The following is a 21,841-nucleotide window of genomic DNA, read 5'->3' as shown; positions in this document are numbered from 1 at the left end:
TGAGCAGCTGTTTGGAAGAAAAATAACGCTGAGAGCGAAAGAGAAAACAAAGTTTTTTAGATGCAGAGGAAGCAATATTTGTAATGTGCTTGTGCCAAGAGAGATTAGAAGTCAGAGTAATCCCCAAATGAGATACAAAGGGTACTAGGAAAGTTTTGCAATATGACGCAACAATGAATCACAGGAAGCTGCTTGTTGCTGCATGTTGAGACATGTTCATACGTGCATAGTAGCCGCCGCGCCAAGTCAATGGGCTCAGTTATTCATTAGTAATGAGAGTGTAAAGTGCTTGCGATGGCATCGTGGTCACGAAATGAGATAAGGACAGTTTTGCCGTATAATTTCGTGCATGGTTTAACCATAGACCAGTGTTTAGAAGAAATGACTCTTGCACTAGATGATGATTGTCCACATCGTACAACGATATTCAGGTGGTATAGAGAATTCCAAAGGGGAAATTTCACTCTGGAGGATTCTGAGAGGCCGGGAAGGCCACGAACGTCAGTTACGGAGGAAAACGTTACTGCTGTGAGGAAAATGCTTGACGAAAACAGGCGAGTGACCTACCAACAGATAAAGGATACTTTGGGCCTAAATGCACCAGCAATTCGTTCGATTCTGCAAGATCATTTGCACGTGAAGAAACTTTGTTCTCTCTGGGTGCCGCATCAACTGACTGAAGAGCAGATGACACGACGTGTGACTTGGTGCCGGGAGATGTTAAAAAAGTTTAATAAGGGACAATCTCGGTATGTTAACAACATCGTGACAGGTGACGAGACTTGGCTGTACTATTACGATCTGCCGACCAAGGCTCAAAACAAAGTTTGGGTCTTTGATGATGACGACACACCCGTAATTGTCAGAAAATCCCAATCTGTAAAGAAGAAAATGATAGCTGTATTTTTCAAATCGAGTGGAATTGTGGAACGTGTCGTTTTGGACACGCAGAAGACAGTCACAGCTAAGTGGTATACTGAACAATGCCTGCCTAAAGTCATTGGATCTATGAAGAACCTGCGGCCAAAGTCAAGAATGGACACCTGGTACCTCCATCACGATAATGCTGCAGCTCACCGCGCCAAAGCCTGCACCGAATATTTGACCATGACAGGACTGAAACTTCTCGAGCACCCTCCCTACAGTCCAGACCTTGCTCCCTGCGACTTTGCACTGTTCCCGCATGTGAAAATGAAGCTAAAAGGGAGGCGGTTTTCCAGTGATGAGGACCTTCTACGGGCTTGGGACAAGTGTGCTTTACTCCCTAGTGAAACTTGGCAGAACTGGTTTAAAGATTGGTTTCAGAGGATGGAGAGGTGTATTGAATGTAGAGGAAATTACTTTGAAAAAATTAAATAAACAAAGCTGTATTGCAAAACTTTCCTAGTACCCTTTGTATATCATTTTGCCTAGAAATCGGAGTGTCACTAAAGATACGCATAGGAGCAGAAGAATCCTTTTTGTGAGATATAAGGCAAGACTGAGTTTTAGAAGGGTTAAAATCAACTAAGTCGTCTTGGCCCCACTGGAGAATTACCTGAAGATCAGCATTTAAGGAATTGGTAGTAGATTTTCGAGAAGTTGAAGCTGATTAAACACGGCAAAGTTTCTCAAATTGGAAAGTGGAATGCAATTTGCTATCATTGGCAAAACTATGGATAGGATTTCCAATCAGTGGAAGAAGGTCATTAATATACAAGAGGAAAAGAGTGGGGGAATACGGCATTGGTGGATAAGTTAGAAGACAGAGAGCCTATACACTAGCTGATCCGTAAGCCTCCTACAGAGTTACCAATTGGTTTGGTCCGGTGTACTAACTAGCGGCCGGCCACCAAACACCGTTTTAGTGCTGTACCCTCGAAATGTAAAGAATATTGGATCTCGCCACGATGTTCATCGTAACCACAAAAGTCATCAATCATACTGCATGATGGAAGATATAGGGAAGGGTTGACCAGAACTTAGCTCTAGAGACTAAACATGGGTTCCACCACTTCAAGCCTCCAATAAGCAAAGTAGTGGTGTATAATCTTGTTACCTCTACTCTCTCAGATAGTGACTGGATGGAGTTGGAGTAGTGTGTATGCGGGTGTGCATTGTCGAGGCCACATTATGTCAAGAATCTGGGTACACAAACTAATAGAGTATAAAGGTGTATAAAGCCTTGATAGAGGTGTATAAAGCCTTGAATGGTTTAAGCATGCTCAATGCTGATGGGATTCTTCCTCTAGCTCAGAAAAATCACCTGAGAGGGCATAAATTCAAATTGAGGAAAGACAGATGTAGGATAGACGTGAGGAAATTTGCCTTTAGCCAGTGGGTGGTTGGTTGGTTGGTGGAACAGACTTCCATCCCTTGTGGTGGAGGTTGATAGCCTAAATAAGTTTAAGGCTCAGCTGGACAGGTATTTGGAACGAACAGAGGGGTGAAGTGGAAGTGGGTTTTTTTTTTGGCTGATGCTTCATAAGCTTGCTTTCTTGCATCAAATGCCTCTACTAATGCTAATGCCTTAGTTGCTAATGCTCCTAAAAACCAAACATTGTCTTCTCAGCCTCTAACCCAAACATGGTGCTAAGTACTATAGGTTCTAATTCCTCTCGTGTTTGGGGTTTTCATTAAAAAAGAACCCTGCAGGAAATGGAAGTTCTCTCAAGCCAACTGGGTCAAATTTCAGTCAGTTGTCACCCTGGATGAGCAATATATACGAACACAGTCGATAGATAAAGCCACAGATCACTTCATACCTACTATCTGTGGCTAACTGTTCAATTCCATTGTCGAATCCCCAGTCCCGACAGCACGTTAACTATTGGTGGAATGATGACTGCACAAAGCAAAGTTAAAAAATTAAGTACTATGGAATTTATTTCGTAGGTCCCCAACCACAGCTAATCTTATGAACTACAAAAACTAAGAGCAAAAGCACGTCTCATTCAAAAGCAAGCCAAGAAGAATTCTTGGATTCGGTTTGCATCTACCATAAACAGAAACACTGACTCTGGGTTAAATATGGAAGGAAATTGGGCAGATTTTCAGCAAATTTCCAACCTCCCCTTCAACAATTCTTTCATGGAATGAGCAAGAACTCTCTGCTCCTGAGGACATAGCAAATGCTTTGGCCAAAACCTTTGCCCAAGTTTTAGAGGAATCAACTTATTCTCCGGATTTTCAGAAAACAAAGACCAAGACTGAATGAGCCATCAACTTTTGAACCTCTGTTTTCCTTCTGTATAACTAGCCACTTCAATATTCTGAACTTCTACACGCCCTTAAAACAACCCGCTGCAGTACCTCTGGGCAGATAGAAAATCTTATATCATGTTACAAAACCTTGGTGACAAAAATTTACAAATACTGCTGGTCTACTACAACTGAATATTTATGGAAAACATTTATCCCAGCTCTTGGCGTCATGCCACAGTTCTTGCCTTTTTGAAACCTGGAAAAGACCCTACCTGTTTGTACAGTTACCGACCAATTTCCCTCTCCAGTTGCCTTGTTAAATTCCTTGAAAATATTGTCCATAATCGATTTGTTTGGATCATCGAAACACAACACCTAATGAGTAATAATCAGCATGGCTTTCATAAGAGCAGGTCCGACTTAGATCTCATGATGAATGCCGAGTCTGCAGTTTGCAATGCCTTCATAAAAAACGAACATCTTGTTATGGTTTCCATAGACATAGAGAAGGCATTTGATGCTACCTGGCATCATGACATACTCAGTGACCTCCATGCTCTTGGCAACTTGCCTATATTCATCAGAAACTTTCTCCAGAATCTTTTGTTCCAAGTTCTATTCCACAACTCTCTTTCTATGACATTTTTACAGGAAGAAGGAGTGCCACAAGGTTCTGTACTGTGTGCAACCCTTTTTGCCCTTAAAATTGATTCCATCACAAAAGAACTTCCAAATACAGTTGAGACCTATCTTTATGCGGACGATTTCTCCATTTCTTGCCACTCTCAGAATATGAGATCCATTGAACGGCAATTACAGATATCCTTGAATGAAGTCCAAAGGTGGGCAGGACTCAGTGGCTACCATCTGTCACAAGAGAAACTGTTGCGGCGCCTCCATAGCCAGGTGGGAAGGAGCAGCAGTGCGTAGCACATGCTTCTTGATTAGACCGGGGTTCGAGCCCGTCACCACCAAATACGGAGGATGCGGAAAGGTCAGGGAATGACCACCGCATATCCCGGAGCAATATGGCCTTAGTTGCTAATGCTCCTGAAAACCAAATAACAACAATAACAACAACAAGAAACTGTTGCAATCCACTTTTGTAATCAACGAAAAATGCATACAGATCCTGAACTTCAGTTGTCAAACTTTACCATACCAGTGACTGACAATATCAGATTCTTGGGATTAATCCTTGACAGAAAATTAAATTTCTTTAAGCACATTAAATCTGAAATTTTTGGATATGGTGTATACACGGTAAGAATCTACCCAGCTCCATGACATAACGTGGTCTCAACAACGTGCCCCGTGTACACACTACTTGGACCCTCTCCCGTCACTATCTGGCAGAGTAGAGACAACAAGATTATACACTAGCTGATCCAGAAGCCTCCTAGAGAGTTACCAATAGGTTCAGTCAAATGTACTAACTGGCAGCCAGCCTGCGAACACAGTTTAGAGCTGTACCCTCAAAATGTAAGGAAGATTGGATCTCGCCATGGTGTCCATCCTAACCTCAAAAGACATCAATCATTATGCATGATGGAAGAGAGGTGGGGGTGTTTGCCGGAGCTTTGCTGTGGAGACTAAACATGGGTTCCACCACTTTAAGCCTCCAATAAGTGAAGTGGTGGTATTGCACTGGTTGATGAGAGTCATCTACCAAGTAGTATTTTCTGGTAATACAGAGGGGTGGCATTCCTCTGTGTGGTGTGTACACCACACCTGAACCCCCTGCTTACGTTGCTTCACTCCTGGGGTGGTCACCCAAAGTGTGCTAGGTGCCGTATTTCACGACTTGCACATAGGAGTTATACTCACGGTTACTAATAGTTCCACCATTGTAAAGGCTCAACCAGAGAATTTGGCTGTCACAGATTGATCAGACTTCACTGAAATTAGGTCCACTTGATTTGAGTGTTGTCCGAATATCAGTTACATCAGCGTTTTAGACTCCAATGTAGCAAGTACAGATTGGCTTATCTGAATGTCTGTGACACCCTGAGAGACCAGAGGAACCTTGGGGCCTGATCTTCCTTCAGTATTATTAATAAATATTGAAAACAACAGTGGGCTCTGCACTGAAGCCTGGGGGACTTGACTAGTCACATTAGTCCACAAAGAGCAGTGCCCATTGATAACCACTGTCTGTCTTCCACCTAACCATCCCTTTATCCATAGCAGTAAATTGCCTTTAATGCCACATTGAGCCATTTTATACAGCAGTCTTTTATGTGCAATATAAAAGACTGCTCTCAAAGTCTCTGAAAACCAAGTATTCCTTAAAACCAAGTACAGTTGACCCTTGAACAACACGGGCTTGAACTGCGCGATTTTTTTCGATAAATATATCGGAAAATTTTTTGGAGATTTGCGACAATTTTAAAAATCTCGCAGATGAACCGTTTAGCCTATATATATATATATATTACAATATATATATGCCTAATTCCCTACAGACAAATACCATTTAATTAAATAAAATCGACCAATATATATATACAAAGATATATATCTTTGTATATAATAGCTTAATTTTTGATGTTTGCACATGAGGCGATGTATGCATAAACTCGAGAGAAGAATAAAGCAAAAAGTATAAAAAATCGTATTAAGTAAATATTATGAGATGAATTAGCAACCTAATAATTGTATCCCCTTTTAAAAACGGGTAGCTACGATTAGTCTATTATAAAAAGTTAAAATTTATCAAAACTTATGCACACAAACACTTACAGACCGTACATGGTGCCATTCGCAGTCAAGAGAAATGTAAACAAAAGTAAAGATGCAGTATTAAATTATAACTGCATAAAATTAACTGTAGTGCATACTGTACTACTGTAATGTCTGTGCGGGTAGCACAGTGGTATCGTCACAGTCTTCCCCACACTGGGTGGAAAAGGCCCAGGTTCAAATCCCGTCGATGATGCGAAGAACTTTAGTGGGCTTTTTTCGCTACGTGGCTGAGTTAATCGGTCTCAGGCGTAGGTTGCAAGGTTCCCCCCCTCCCCGAAACTGGGGTTTTTTTTCGTCCAGCAAACAGGCAAATCGACCAGAGAACACACAATTTACAGACAAATAAATATATGGGTAGATGTAATCATTTTACAGGGGACCCTAATATCTTAATTTTTTGTATGGGTAATGGGTAGATGTAATCATTTTACAGGAGACCCTAATATCATAATTTTTTGTACTACTGTAATAATTTCGTAGCCACCTCCTGTTGCTATTGCACTGAGCTCAAGTGTTACGAGTATCCGCTTAAAACGCCGTGTGATGCTAATTATCTCTTCGGGAGCAGGTCGTCTCTCCAGTAAATTGCATATTGCTGTAAAAACTGATCTCTCAAAATATACGCAGTTCTCGCGTATTTTTCATTGTGTTTAGTGCAATAACGGAAACCTTGAATAACACCATGGGACCCATATGAAGTGCCACTAGTGATGCTGGAAATGCTCCCAAGAAGCAGAGAAAAGTCATGACATTACAAGAAAAAGTTGAATTGCTTGATATGTACCATAGATTGAGGTCTGCAGCTGCAGTTGCCCGCCATTTCAAGATAAATAAATTCAGCATAAGGACCATTGTAAAAAAAGAAAAGGAAATTCACGAAGCCATCGCTGCAGCTACGCCAGCAGACGCGAAAACCTTGCACTTTTTGCGAAATACCTTTTTATCTCGTATTGAAAATGCAGCTTTTATGCAAAATTGCTATAAGAAAGGCATACCTATAGACTCTAATATGATTTGAGAAAAAGCGAAGTCATTTCGTGACAACTTAAAGCAAAAGGAAGGTGAAGGATCTAAAGCTGGAGAATTTAATGCCAGCAAAGGATGGTTTAATAATTTTAGAAAGAGGTTTGGCTTAAAAAATGTCAAGATAACAGGAGAAGCAGCTTCTGCTGACCAAGAGGCAGCAGACGAGTTCCTAGATGCCATTAAGAAAATCATTGAGGAGAAGGGATATCTGCCTGAACAGGTTCTTAATACAGACGAAATGCCCTATTCTGGAAAAAAATGCCACAAAGGACATTTATTAGTAAGGAAGAGAAGTGAGCACCAGGATTTAAGGCAAGAAGGGATAGGCTAACTTTTCTGTTTTGTGCAAATGCAGTTGGGTTTATGATCAGGACTGCCCTTATCTATAAAGCTGCTAACCCCCGAGCCTTGAAGGGAAAAGATAAACACCTTTAACGGTGTTTATCTTTTCCCTTTTTTCTGGATCCGTCAATGCTTTGTCCCAGTAGTCAGGAAGTACTGCCTTTTAAAGTTCTTTTGATATTGGACAATGCCCCTGGCCACCCAGAACCCCATGAGTTCAACACTGAAGGTGTCAAAGTGGTCTACTTGCCCCCCAGACACAACGTCTCTAATTCAGCCTCTAGATCAGGGGGGGGGGGTCATAAGGACCTTTAAGGTTCATTACACACAATACTCCCTGGAAAGGATTGTCAACGCTATGGAAGAGAACCCTGATAGAGAGAACATTGTGAAAGTCTTGAAGGATTACACCATTGAAGATGCCATCGTTGTTATAGAAAAAGCCATGAAAGCCATCAAGCCTGAAACAATAAATTCCTGCTGGAGAAAACTGTGTCCAGATGTTGTGTATGACTTCACAGGATTTATGACAGCCAATCAAGGAAATCATGAAAGAGATTGTGGACATGGCAAAAAAGGTGGAGGATTTCAAGATATGGATCTTGGAGAAATTCAAGAGCTAATAGACACCACACCAGAGGAATTAACAGAAGACGACTTGAAGGAGATAAGTGCTTCCAAACCAGTGACAGACGATGAGGAAGAAGCCGTAGAAGAAGCAGTGCTAGAAAACAAATTGAAGACAACCTGGCAGAAGGGTTCCGATTATTCAAGACTTCTTTTGTGACATGGACCCTTCTATGATACTGGCACAAACTAAAGCAAACAATGGAAGGAGGATTGGTACCGTATAGAAACATTTTTAGAGAAATGAAAAAGCAAAAAAGTCAGACAGAAATTACTATGTATTTCCGTGAAGTTACACTGAGTGTGCCTGCCTCTCCTTCCACCTCTTCCGCTTCTGCCACCCCTGAGACAGCAAGACCAACCCCCTCCTCTTCCTCAACGTGAAGACAACGAGGATGAAGACCTTTATGATGATCCACTTCCAAATAATGAATTGTAAATAATCATCATGCAGTACAGTTAATAAACTTATCTGTTGTGTATGTGTGTGTGAGTGTCTTCATGTGAAAATCTAATAACTGTATGGCAAGAATGTATGAGACGTTTTTGTGTCATAGTGTATAGGCTAGGCTACCATAAAGCAGTCATATTGCTGCTTCTTCATTATCAATGCATGAATCGTTATACCTGTAAATAAATATGAATTTCTTTTTCACATTAACTTTTCATTTTTGATGTCTAGTGTTAGTAATACGTATAATCTACAGTGTTTTGTATCATATAAAACAATATTGATGTAGGTACTGACAGACAGACAATTCATCTTGTAAACAGACAACATAAACTTTCGGTATCGATAAATACAGTACAGTACTGTAAATGTATTTTCTCTTCCTTATGATTTTCTTAATAACATTTTCTTTTCTTTAGCTTATTTTATTGTAAGAATACAGTATATAATACATATATCATACAAAATATGTGTTAATCGACTGTTAATGTTATCGGCTAGGTTCTGGTCAACAGTAGACTATTAGTAGTTAAGCTTTTGGAGAGTCAAAAGTTATACGCGGATTTTTGACTGTGTGGGTGGTCAGGGCCACTAACCCCTGCGTTGTTCAGGGATGAACTGTATATGATATCAGATTTGTTAGACAGTTCCACCCCTTAACAAATTCATGATGTGACTGTGGTATAATTGCTTTCCTGTCCAGATGGTCCAGCATTACCTCTTTAACCAGTGACTCCATTATTTTCTGGAACAGATGTTAAACTAACAGATCTGTAATTACTCAGTTATAACTTTTGATCTCTCTTTATGAATTGTGAATACATTTTGCACATATGCAGTACCCTGAATCCAAGAATGCTTTCATAATTATGGCTAAAGGTTTGACTATTTCCTTTATTGTCTCCCTTAATATGATTGGATAAATCCTATCCGCCCCAGGTGCTTTTTTTATGTTCAGCTTCAATTCCTCTTCTACTTTCCTATCATAAAGTCATTTAGCTCCCTATTAAGTTTGATAAACTTCTGGCATGTTCTTTCCTAAAGAATTCTTCATGTATGAACATAGATGCAAAATGCAGTTTTTCAGCAACCTGAGCAGGATCATCAACAGTTAACCTATTGACATCATATGGCCCAATTGAGCTGCTTGAAATCAGCCACTACAAATTAGAATTTTCAAGTGCTTAACAATTCTAATTTGTAGACCACGTATTTTTAAGGCCATTTGAAAAAACAGTGCCCATAGAAGTAGCTATACAAGTAGAAAACACATGGAGAAACATGTGAAAAATGGGTTATAAGAGGCACAATGAAGTTGACAGTGTGATTTCTGGTTTCTCATTCTTAAAAAAAAAAAAAAAAAAAAAAAAAAAGAAATTTTAAATTGGCCTGCTTTCCAAGTTTTTAATTTTAATTTTTCCTATTAAAAATTGTTACTAGAGATCCTAAATAATAGACTGATGTATACATTAGTATATATATATATATATATATATATATATATACAGAGCAGATCATGGGGTATTGTCAATTATATACAGGAATTTTGCTAGTAGGAAAAAGGAGGTGATTAACCCTTTGTATAAGGCAGTGGTCAGGTCATGCCTACATATAGGTCTGGAGGCCTCATTTTAGGAAGGATATAGAGTTGTTTGAGCGGATACAGAGAAGGGCAACAAGATTTGTGAGGGAAAAAAGGGGTTCTCTTACCAAGAAAGGCTTAAGTTCTGCAGATTGAGTATCTGGAGACTAGGCACTTGCAAGGTGATCTAATTAAGGTGTATAAGGCCTTGAATGGATTGAGCAGGCTCAATTCTAACAGCATTAGCATTAGTAGAGGCATATGATGCAAGAAAGCAAGCTTATGCAGCATCAGCCAAAAAAAAAAAAAAAAAAAAAACCCACTTCCACTTCACCCCTCCGTTTGTTCGAAATACCTGTCCAGCTGAGCCTTAAATTTATTTAGGCTATCAACTTCCACGACAAGAAATGGAAGTCTGTTCCACCAACCAACTACCTGCTGGCTAAAGGCAAATTTCCGCACGTCTATCCTACATTTGTCTTTCCTCAATTTGAATTCATGCCCTCTCAGGTGATTATTCTGAGCAAGAGGAAGAATACCATCAGCATTGAGCATGCTCAAACTATTCAAGGCTTTATACACCTCTATCAGATCACCTCGCTGGTGCCTAGTCTCCAGACACTTAATTTACAAAACTTAAGCCTTTCTTCATAAGAGTACCCCTTTGTTCCATTCACTAATCTTGTTGCCCTTCTCTGTACTCATTCCAGCAGCTCTACATCCTTGAAATGAAGCCTCCAGACCTGTATACAGTACTCAAGGTGTGGCCTGACCATTGCCTTATACAAGGGAATAATCACCTCCTTATCCCTGCTAGAAAAATTCCTGTATATCATTGATAAGACACCATGAGCTACTCTTGCAGCCCGTCTGCACTGCTCAGAGAACTTCATATCTGCCTGCACAATTACCCCCAGGTCTTTTTCATTCTCTACCACTGTCAGCGTAGTACCACAGAGTTGATACGTTGCTCTGGGGTTGCTGTTTCCCATATGTAGTACTTTACATTTGTCAATGTTAAACTTCATTTGCCACCTCTCAGCCCATCTGCTCAACCTTTCCAGATTCTGTTGCAGCAGCATAGTGTCAGTAGTGTCCTTGACAACCCTGCCAACCTTTGTATCGTCTGCAAACTTGGACATTAAGCTTGACATACCATCATCAATATCATTTATAAACACAGAAAGCAATAATGGACCCAACACTGAGCCCTGAGGGACTCCACTAATAACATTAGTCCACGATGGGCAGTGTCCATTGATTACCACTCTCTGTCTTTTTCCCCTCAACCACCCCTTTATCCATAGCAGCAATTTGCCTCCAATGCCACGCTGCTCCAATTTGTGCAGCAGTCTTCCATGTGCAACAGTATTAAAAGCCTTTCTAAGATCCAAGTGTATAATATCAAAGTTATTCCCTGCATCCAATTCTTTTGTGACTGCATCATATCCAATCAAATTGGTCAGGCAAGACTTCCCCTTAACAAAACCATGCTGTGTCCGATTCTTTCACTTGATCAGATTACAAACCTGAGGGGGCATAAATTCAAATTGAGGAAAGACAGTTGTAGAATAGATGTGTGGAAATTTGCTTTTAGCCAGCGGGTAGTTGATTGCTGGAGCAAACTTCCATCTGTCATTGTGGAAGTTGATAGCTTTAATAAATTCAAGGAGGAACTGAACTAGCTTTTAGAGGGTATGGATGTGTGAAATTGGATTTTTTTTTTTTTTTTTTTGGCTGATGCTACATGAGCTGCTTTCTTGCATCATATGCCTCTACTACTACTACTACCACATATTACAAAGGCTTTGAGTATAAATCTTTAATGCTCCATGTTTCAGTCTGTTTTATATTTTTTCTGATTCAATAAACATCACTTTTTTGATAAAACCTACATTAGTAAATTGTGATACATTAAAGAAAAAAAATTAAACTTAAAACTAAATTTATATTATACTGTTGTCATTTATAGATTATGAAAATTTGTTTATACATTATTTAATTCTGAGTGAGTCAACTTTTCAGCAGATTGGGTGTTCACATTCAAGTTAAGTCAACTTTATACATATTAATTAATTGTTTGTAGACCACATAGTTTTAAGTACATACTGATATATATATATATATATATTTTTTTTTTTTTTTTTTTAAACTTATCATTTATTTATTCTACTCTTGTTTAAATTTTTTTATTTATTTTTAAGACCATAGTAGATTGGTACATGGCTATTCGTTCAGCTAAACTCCATCGATTGCGGATTGCTTATCCTGGTACGTTAGAAATTGAACTAGCGCATCACCTGACACGAGATTTCTTGAAAGAAGGATGGCTGCACAAAACTGGTCCCCGACCTAGTGATTCCTATAAGTTACGATGGTTTACTCTAGATGACCGAAAATTAATGTATTTGGAAGATCCAATGGTATAATTTATCATAATTATTAAGCAATATAATTGTACCATATAATTTTTACAATTTTCCACAAGCAATTCAAAATGACTACAAGCTGTAAATAGCTAGTTATTACTGAATTTATTTCAGGAATTACATATGTTTTACTAAAAGTAATGGAGCGGCTGTGCCATTTGGCACACAACAAATAATATCTTGATAATGTCTTTTAGAATTTGGATTTGAGGAAGTAGAGCATCATAGTTAGTGGACATTATGATTGCTCAAGATTTTCGTCCTTAAATTAGTTTATTTATTTAAATTTGTTTCTTCAGTCCTTTCAAATAAAATAATTCCTTAATTCCTTTAAATAATGCATACCAAAAAATTTACATGGCAGGAAAGAATTTCCAGGACAGTTAATTACATATTGTTGTTGTTGTTATTTGGTTTTTAGGAGCATTAGCAACTAAGGCCATATTGCTCCGGGGATATGCGGTGGTCATTCCCCGACCTTTCCACATCCTCCGTATTTGGAATTACATATTGAATTTTTCTTGAGAATGAACTTAATTGCTCAGTTAGTTTATGCCGGGAGAGGAATAAAAATGCATGTTGAAAGGCTAGGTAAATAAGAAGGTTGTCGTAAGACAGTTACATAGTGTTAAAACTTATTCATATTGTTTCATGATGAGCTGGATTATTATCTTCAAATAATTTCCAATTTTTCCTTTCTGCAGATCAGGTCTTTTCTTTTCCTTCTAATTTGCATCTGTCAAATTCTTAACAATTCTAAGTATTATTATTTAACGGAATAATCTCCTGATATAAATTTATAATGGTTATGCCTTTATAGTCAAAACATAATTTACCATAACTTCACCTTTAGACCTGTCAGTTTGAATATTTTTTCCTTGTTGGTAGATATCCATTAAGAGGATTGACATATTGTATTGATTCTGGATTGTAAAAGATAATGCCTTGTTTTATCTCCTGTCAGTATTAGTTTTAGAAAATCTGGATAATAATCACAAATTTCACCCAGATCCTTTGAAAGTTCAACTCTTACTGTGATAGTTTCCAAAGTGATTGATGTAGCATTCCTCCTGTCACAAACTGACTGTTGTTTTCATTTTTAAATGTTCTCCCAATTTAGTTCCGGGAAAACATTTAAATTTTAAGAAGTCAGTATATACTTTTATAAACTTGTGAAACTTCAGAGAATTGACCATATGTAATTGTTTGATGTTTGTGCTTGGGATATCATTTTTCCCCACTGCTAAATTTTTCCCCCATTTGATGAGATAGTAATGCCTATTTGTACTATTGCTGTGCATTTCAGTTGGATTACTGAGGCATATGTTGATGTTCTATTGGGTGGGAAATTGCTTTTTTTTTTTTTTTTTTTTTTTTTTTTTTTTTTGACTTCTTGATATGATCTTTTATGATCAACCTTGTACTTCTGGATTTTCATCTCCCTTCTCCATTTGGGGCATTTTAATAATTGCAAAGTACAATATGTGCATGTGAGTTCTTTGGATCTACAGGGTGCACACTTAACAACTCTGCAGACTGTTTGAGGGTGTTCAAATTTTTAGCACTTGAAACATCTGACATGGTTAGGATCGTGAGGTTTCACATTGATGTTGATGGTAAGAATGAATGTACAGGTAAGTATAAGTGTACCATCTTTTTTGATAGCCATCTTTTTTGCTTATATGATATTTTGAATCATTATTTCCTGCCTAATTTCTTCTTCTGTAATTATCCCTTTTGATGTATTTAAAGAGACATGTGGAGTTACTTGTGCCAGGATGCCCTGAAAGAGGAGATATTCAGGAATCTTACAGCATGACAATCTACTGTTATTTCAACTACGAGATCACCTGATCTTAGCCTCTGTATACCATTTTAGGTGGACCAGCCATGTTTTCAATACATTTCTGAATCAAAAGGGGATAGAATTTGTTAAGTGTGTTATCTGTCAGAGAATGCAGAAAGAAAAACTTTTGTTGCACATGCATCTGTCTTTTGGCATTGGAAGACTTTTGTTCTTGCAGTTGCATGTCTGTCTGATTAGGATCAAAGATTCTGTGAGAAGTCAAATTATTGTATTCCATACTTTGGTCCTGGGGGTTAGCTTACCATCCATGTTTCCATCTCTACAACTGGGAGGAAGGAGCAGTGCAGTCAGTGACCAAGCAATACATAAGTTATTTGGTTAATAGAAGAAAGAGAGAAAGAAAAGTTGTTTCCATTCTGAGAGTTTGAAAAACTATATGGAAGTAAAACGATGGTCTGAGACAGTATTTAAATTCTATACAGTGGGACCAACTGATGATGTTACCAACAGCAAATTCAAAATGGGAAGCATTCAAAGAATTAATCTTGGAAGCTACTAGGCTTTACATACCAACTAAGAAATATTGTTCAAGGTTTAGCATTAGTAGAGGCATATGATGCAAAAAAGCAAGCTTATGCAGCATCAGCCAAAAAAAAAAAAAAAAAACACCCTTCCACTTCACCCCTCCGTTCGTTCGAAATACCTGTCCAGCTGAGCCTTAAATTTATTTAGGCTGTCAACTTCCACAACAAGGGATGGAAGTCTGTTCCACCAACCAACTACCCGCTGGCTAAAGGCAAATTTCCACACATCTATTCTACATCTGTCTTTCCTCAATTTGAATTTATGCCCTCTCAGGTGATTATTCTGAGCAAGAGGCAGTATCCCATCAGCATTGAGCATGCTCAAACCATTCAAGGCTTTATACACCTCTATCAGATCACCTCGCTGGTGCCTAGTCTCTAGACACTGTAATTTGCAAAACTTAAGCCTTTCTTCGTAAGAGCAACCCTTTCTTCCGTTCACTAACCTTGTTGCCCTTCTCTGTACTCGTTCCAGCAGCTCTACATCCTTCTTGAAATGAGGCCTCCAGACCTGTATACAGTACTCAAGGTGCGGCCTGACCATTGCCTTATACAAGGGAATAATCACCTCCCTATCCCTGCTAGAAAAATTCCTGTATATCATTGATAAGACACCATGAGCTACACTTCTTGCAGCCCGTCTGCACTGCTCAGAGAACTTCATATCTGCCTGCACAATTACGCCCAGGTCCTTTTCATTCTCTACCACTGTCAGTGTAGTACCACAGAGTTGATACGTTGCTCTGGGGTTGCTGTTTCCCATATGTAGTACTTTACATTTGTCAATGTTAAACTTCATTTGCCACCTCTCAGCCCATCTGCTCAACCTTTCCAGATCCTGTTGCAGCAGCATGGCGTCAGTAGCGTCCTTAACAACCCTGCCAACCTTTGTATCATCTGCAAACTTGGACATTAAGCTTGATATACCATCATCAATATTATTTATAAATACAGAAAACAACAATGGACCCAACACTGAACCCTGAGGGACTCCACTAATAACATTAGTCCACGATGAGCAGTGTCCATTAATTACCACTCTCTGTCTTCTGCCACTCAACCATCCCTTTACCCATAGCAACAATTTGCCACCAATGCCACTGCTCCAATTTGTGCAGCAGTCTTCCATGTGCAACAGTATCAAAAGCCTTTCTAAGATCCAAATTTATAATATAAAAGTTATTCCCTGCATCCAATTCTTTTGTGACTACATCATATAGTCACAGTATCCAATATCCAATTGTATCCAATCAAATTGGTCAGGCAAGACCTTCCCTTAACAAAACCATGCTGTCTTAGCTATAACTGAATTTTTGTCAAGATGATTGTGCAGTGCTTCTTTGTTAGCTACCTGAGCAGCTTCATGAACAGTTGAACCATCGATATCAAGTGGACCAATCTGATTCATCCCCTTCCTTCTAGAGTTTACATAAGTAAAGAACTCCTTGCTGTTTTTCTTTGCATCCTTTGCCAAAGATTTCTCGTAATCTGCCTTCGCCTGCCTAACCTCCTTTGTAACTTCGTTACAGATCAACTTATATCTATCATAGGCTTCTGTGTCACATGTTAATTTATATGTATCCCATGCATTTTCTTCTCTGCCATATGTCTCATTAGTTCATCTGACATCCATTTAGGCCTGAACCTTGAACAATATTTCTTAATTGGTATGTAAAGCCTAGTAGCTTACAAGATAAGTTCTTTGAATGCTTCCCATTTTGAGTTTGCTGTTGGTAACATCATCAGTTGGTCCCACTGTATAGAATTTAAATACTGTCTCAGACCATCGTAGTCGCCTTTACGAAAGCAATAACCCTTCCCTTTACCCCTGATGGTAGTTTCCTCCTTGAGTAAATCCCACTTCAGCACACTGTGATCACTGCCACCTAGTGGTTCCTGTATCTGCAGATTCTTAATGCATGAAGAATCACTACTGATAATCAAATCAAGAGTATTGCTTCCTCTAGTTGCCTCCCGAACATGCTGATTTAGAAAACAATCATCCAATAAATCCACAAAAGTCTTGCTAGTGTGTGAGTGACCAACCCACAAATTCCAGTCAATATCTGATAAATTAAAATCCCCCATTATAAGACTCTCTGATTTACTGGCCCACTCTATTTCCCTGTACAGTTTCTTTACTCATCAGAGTCATTAAGCCTATAGCACACTTCTATTCTCAATTTTGATCTCCCAATGCTTATGTCACACCAAACTGACTCGACACTGCACTGTTCAGCGATGTCGACTGGCTTCACTTCCTTGGATTTTATGTGTTTCTTAACTAATAGCATAATCCCTCCTCCCTTCCTATCCTGTCTATCCTTTCTGTAGAAGTTGTACTCCCCAAATTCCAGTTCTGCATTACTTATATCTGTGTGAAAAGTTAAAAGTACAATTTAATTGGCAATGAAGTTCAACAAGATTAATAGATTTACTGATTAATTGAGAATATTATATTATGTACTATACTATACTAAGCTTATGCTATCTAGTGGGAGATATTTTGTATCGCGTAACAATGGTGGCAATTTACAGGTAAGTCTATGGACACTTAAGTATCGATTAACTTCCAAATCTCACTGTCTCAATTCAGAATAAACTAAGCATCCTGACTAGCTACTTACAGAAAATAATTTGATATAACAATTGGTTAATAAATCGGCTAAATATGGTTAAAAAAAAAAACCTCTCGTTCAACGGAACTGTAACTTGTAACACATGGATTTGATACCCTTACCAATACTAAGTAATACCTACAAAATCTCTATCTAAGTTAAACTTTAAACTACGTATCGTAACTAGGAATATAAAGCTACTCTAAAAAATAAGTTAATATGCCAATTTAAGCTAATAAAACAGAAAATAAATCAGAAAAAACTTCTCTGTTCCAGGAGCGGCAATAAGCTACGTCCGCACAGGCTACCCTCGTCTTCAAACTCGTTGTTACCTCCTAAATGGGCCTAAATGGACTCAGATGAACTAATGAGACATATGACAGAGAAGAAAAATGCATGGGATACATATAAATTAATAGGTGACATGGAAGCCTATGATAGACATAAGCTGGTCTGTAACCAATTCACAAAGGAGATTAGGCAGGCAAAGGCAGATTATGAGAAATCCTTGGCAAAGGATGCAAAGAAAAACAGAAAAGAATTCTTTACCTATGTAAACTCTAGAAGTAAAGAAATGAATCAGATTGGTCCACTGGATATTGATGGTTCAGCTGTTGATGATCCTGCTCACGTGGCTAGCAAACTAAACGAGTATTTTGCATCTACATTCACACATGAGGAGTTATTCAGGACGGGGAATGTCAGAGGTGAAGTAAACTCTGGCAGTATGATTTTGTAATAACTGAGAGGAAAGTGGAGGACAAATTGTTAAGGATAAACATAAAAAAGGTACCCAAGGTGGATGGGATCTGTCCAGTTATATTAAAGGAGGCAGCAAAGGAAGTAAGCAAACCCTTAGCCATAATTATCAGAGCTTCTTTGGACTCGGGGGGGGGGGTGGTACCCATAGACTGGAGATGTGCAAATGTGACCCCAATTCACAAAGGAGGATCAAAGGCTGACTCTGTTCCAGGAAAATTAATGGAGGCATTGGTTAAAGAAGCACTGCAGGATCATCTAGACAAGACTTCAGTTATAGCTCGGACACAGCATGGTTTTAAGGGAAAGTCTTGCCTGACCAAATTGATTGGATACTATGATCCAGTCACAAAAGAACTGTATGCAGGGAATAACTTTGGTATTATATATTTGGATCTTAGAAAGGCTTTTTGATACTGTTGCACATGGAAGACTGCTGCACAAATTGGAGCAGTGTGGCATTTGAGGCAAATTGCTGCTATGGATAAAGGGATGGTTGAGAGGGAGAAGACAGAAAGTGGTAATCAGTGGACACTGCTCATTGTGGATTAATGTTATTAATGGAGTCCCTCAGGGTTCAGTGTTGAGTCCATTGTTGTTTTCTGTATTTATAAATGATATTAATGATGGTATATCAAGCTTAATATCCAAGTTCGCAGACGATACAAAGGTGGCAGGGTTGTTAAGGACACTTGATCTTAGCATGTGTATATCATTTTGTGTATACTGACAGTATGCTGCTGCAATAGGATCTGGAAAGGTTGAGCAGATGAGCTGAGAAGTGGTAAATGAAGTTTAACATTGACAAATGTAAAGTACTACATATGGGAAACAGTAACCCCAGAGTAACGTATCAACTCTGTGGTACTACACTAACAGTGGTAGAGAATGAAAAGGACGTGGGGGTAATTGCACAGGCAGATATGAAGTTTTCTGAGCAGTGCAATCGGGCTGCAAGAGTAGCTCATGGTGTCGTGTCAATGATATACAGGAATTTTTCTAGCAGGGATAAGGAGGTGATTATTCCCATGTATAAGGCAATGGTCAGGCGGCACCTTGAGTACTGTATACAGGTCTGGAGGCCTCATTTCAAGAAGAATGTAGAGCTGCTGGAACGAGTACAGAGAAGGGCAACAAGATAAGTGAATGGAACAAAGGGTGCTCTTACGGAGAAAGGATTAAGTTTTCCAAATTACAGTGTCTGGAGACTAGGCACCTGTGGTGTGATCTGATAGAGGTGTGTAAAGCCTTGAATGGTTCAAGCACGCTCGATGCTGATGGGATTCTTCCTCTTGCTCAGAATAATCACCTGAGAGGGCATAAATTCAAATTGAGGAAAGACAAATGTAGGATAGATGTGCAGAAATTTACCTTTAGCCAGCGGGTAGTTGGATGGTGTAACAGACTTCCATCCCTTGTTGTGGAAGTTGATAGCCTAAATAAATTTAAGGATCAGCTGGACAGGTATTTCGAACGAACGGAGGGGTGAAATGGGAGTAGGTTTTTTTTTTTTTTTTTGGTTGATGCTGCATAAGCTTCCTTTCTTGCATCATATGCCTCTGCTAATGCTAATGATAAAAACAATTTATTTAATTTTAAATGAAAATGTTTCACTTTTTCACATTTACCAGAATTTTAAAAGATGAAGAGGCAGCCATAATTTAATGAGTTTTTTATGACTTTATTCTTACTAAGAATTTGATGTTTGGTTCCAGCAGTCTTCAGCTTCAGTTGATCTTCCAGGTAAGTGTTTTTCATCTGTGAAAATGTTGATTCACAACAATGGGTTGAGCCAAAGCAGTTGCTTATATTGGAGAGCACTATTGTGTATTTCAGTGTGGTCTGTCTTGCTATGAAAAAGAGCGTTTAGAACATTGTAGTAGTAGTAGTAGTAGTAGTGGCATGTGATGCAAGAAAGCAAGCGTATCAGCTTATAAAAAAAAAAACAATTTTACACAACCAATCATCCCTCTAAAAGTTTGTTCAATTCCTCCTTCAATTTATTTAAGCTATCAACTTTCACAGAGACGGATGGAAGTTTATTCCATCAATTAACCACCCACTGGCTAAAGGCAAATTTCTGCACATCTATTCTACAACTGTCTTTTCTCAATTTGAATTTATGCCCCCTAAGATTCGTAATCTGAGCAGGTAGAAGAATCCCATCAGAATTTAGCATGCTCAACCCATTCAAGGCCTTATACACCTCAGTCAGATCACCTTGCAGGTGCCTAGTCTCCAGCTGCTGCAATTTACAGAACTTAAGCCTTTCTTGATAAGAGGAGCCATTCATTCCCCTCACCAATATTGCTGCCCTTCTCCATACATGTTCAAGAAACTCTACATCCTTCCTAAAATGAGGCCTTCACTCAGACCTGTACGCAGTACTCAAGGCATGCCCTGACCATTTCCTTATACAAAGGGATAAACACCTCCTTTTCCATACTAGCAAATTTCCTGTACATCATTGACAAAACCTCATGACCTGCTCTGGCAGCCTATCTGCATTGCTCAGAAAACTTCATATATGACTGCACAATTACTGACATTTTTCATTCACTGAGAGTTCGTTCACTGTAATCAGTAGCACTTGCTTAGTTTAATCACTGCAGAATTGTATGCCAAATTTAACTTTCATTTCAACAAACCATTGTATACACAGACTCTTTCATTGCCATCGATTCTCATCAGTGTGCATACTCTTCTAATCACCCTATTCTACAGAAAATCCAAACTGCATGCAATTCAAAGAAATAATTTTATTAAATGTATTTTCCTGCTTGAGTATTAGCATTGGCAACATAATGCAAGGAAGCAAAGCTTATACAACATTTTCCCATTCCTTCCAGTAATTTATCCAAAACTTCCTTAAATTCATTTAAATACCCTCCTCTGTAACATCACATGCAGGTTTATTCCAACAACTGATTACTCTTTGGCTGAATGTGAAGTTCTGTTGATCTATCCTTCAACCTTCCTGTTTGAATTTAAACTTATATCCCCATATATGTGTATCTGAGAAAGAATAAAGATACCATCTGCATTTAGTTTACTTAGCTCTGTTAAGGTCTTACACACTGCAATTAGGTCACCACACAGATGGCTAGTTTTCAGAAATTGTAATTTACAAAATCCCATTTTTTTCTTGGTAAGGATATCTTTTTCTGCTCCTATTTAATCTTGTTGCTCTTCTCAGCATCCTTTCCAACAGATATATGTCCTTATTAAAATGAGGCTTCCAAATCTGTATGTGGTTCCAGATGTGGCCTTTCTACTGTCTTATAAAATAGAATAATCACCTTTCTCCCTGCTGGCAAAATTCCTTTATATCATTGACAGAACCCCATGTTCTTGCAGTTAGACTGTACAGTTACCCCTAGATCTTTTTCATTATTGCATTACTTTCAGTTTAGTACCGCCCAAATGGTATGTTATTCTGAAATACTGCTACCAATATGCGGTACCTTGCATTTATCAATATTGAACCTCAGTTTCAATTTTTCAGCCCATCTGCTTAGTTTAATCAGATCACCTATAAGTGGCATACCTTGCTTATTGTAATTAACCACTGTACCCACCATTGTATCATCAGCAAACTAGATGTCAAATTTTAAATACCTACATCAATATCATTAATAAGTATTAAAAGCACTAAGAGGATCCCACCAATTATGAAGAGCATTAGTTA

The 21,841-nt window shown here is 38.6% G+C and overlaps 1 protein-coding gene across 1 annotated transcript in view; it reads left to right on the top strand.

Annotated features, from left to right (window-relative positions):
• Nucleotides 1-21,841, top strand: part of LOC150076427 (arf-GAP with dual PH domain-containing protein 1-like) — a 218,737-nt gene that overhangs the window by 48,138 nt on the left and 148,758 nt on the right. Inside the window, exon 5 of the mRNA XM_090387357.1 lies at nt 12,161-12,379. Within this exon, the coding sequence (XP_090243483.1) occupies nt 12,161-12,379 (219 nt within the window). The remainder of the gene's footprint in view (nt 1-12,160; nt 12,380-21,841) is intronic.

The sequence above is a fragment of the Mastigoproctus giganteus genome, chromosome 13, assembly GCF_048544385.1.
Source record: "Mastigoproctus giganteus isolate SK-2022 chromosome 13, ASM4854438v1, whole genome shotgun sequence".
NCBI classification, from domain to species: Eukaryota; Metazoa; Arthropoda; class Arachnida; order Uropygi; family Thelyphonidae; genus Mastigoproctus; species Mastigoproctus giganteus.
Note: the sequence above shows the minus strand (reverse complement) of the source record. Positions and strands in the feature narration are given on the sequence as shown.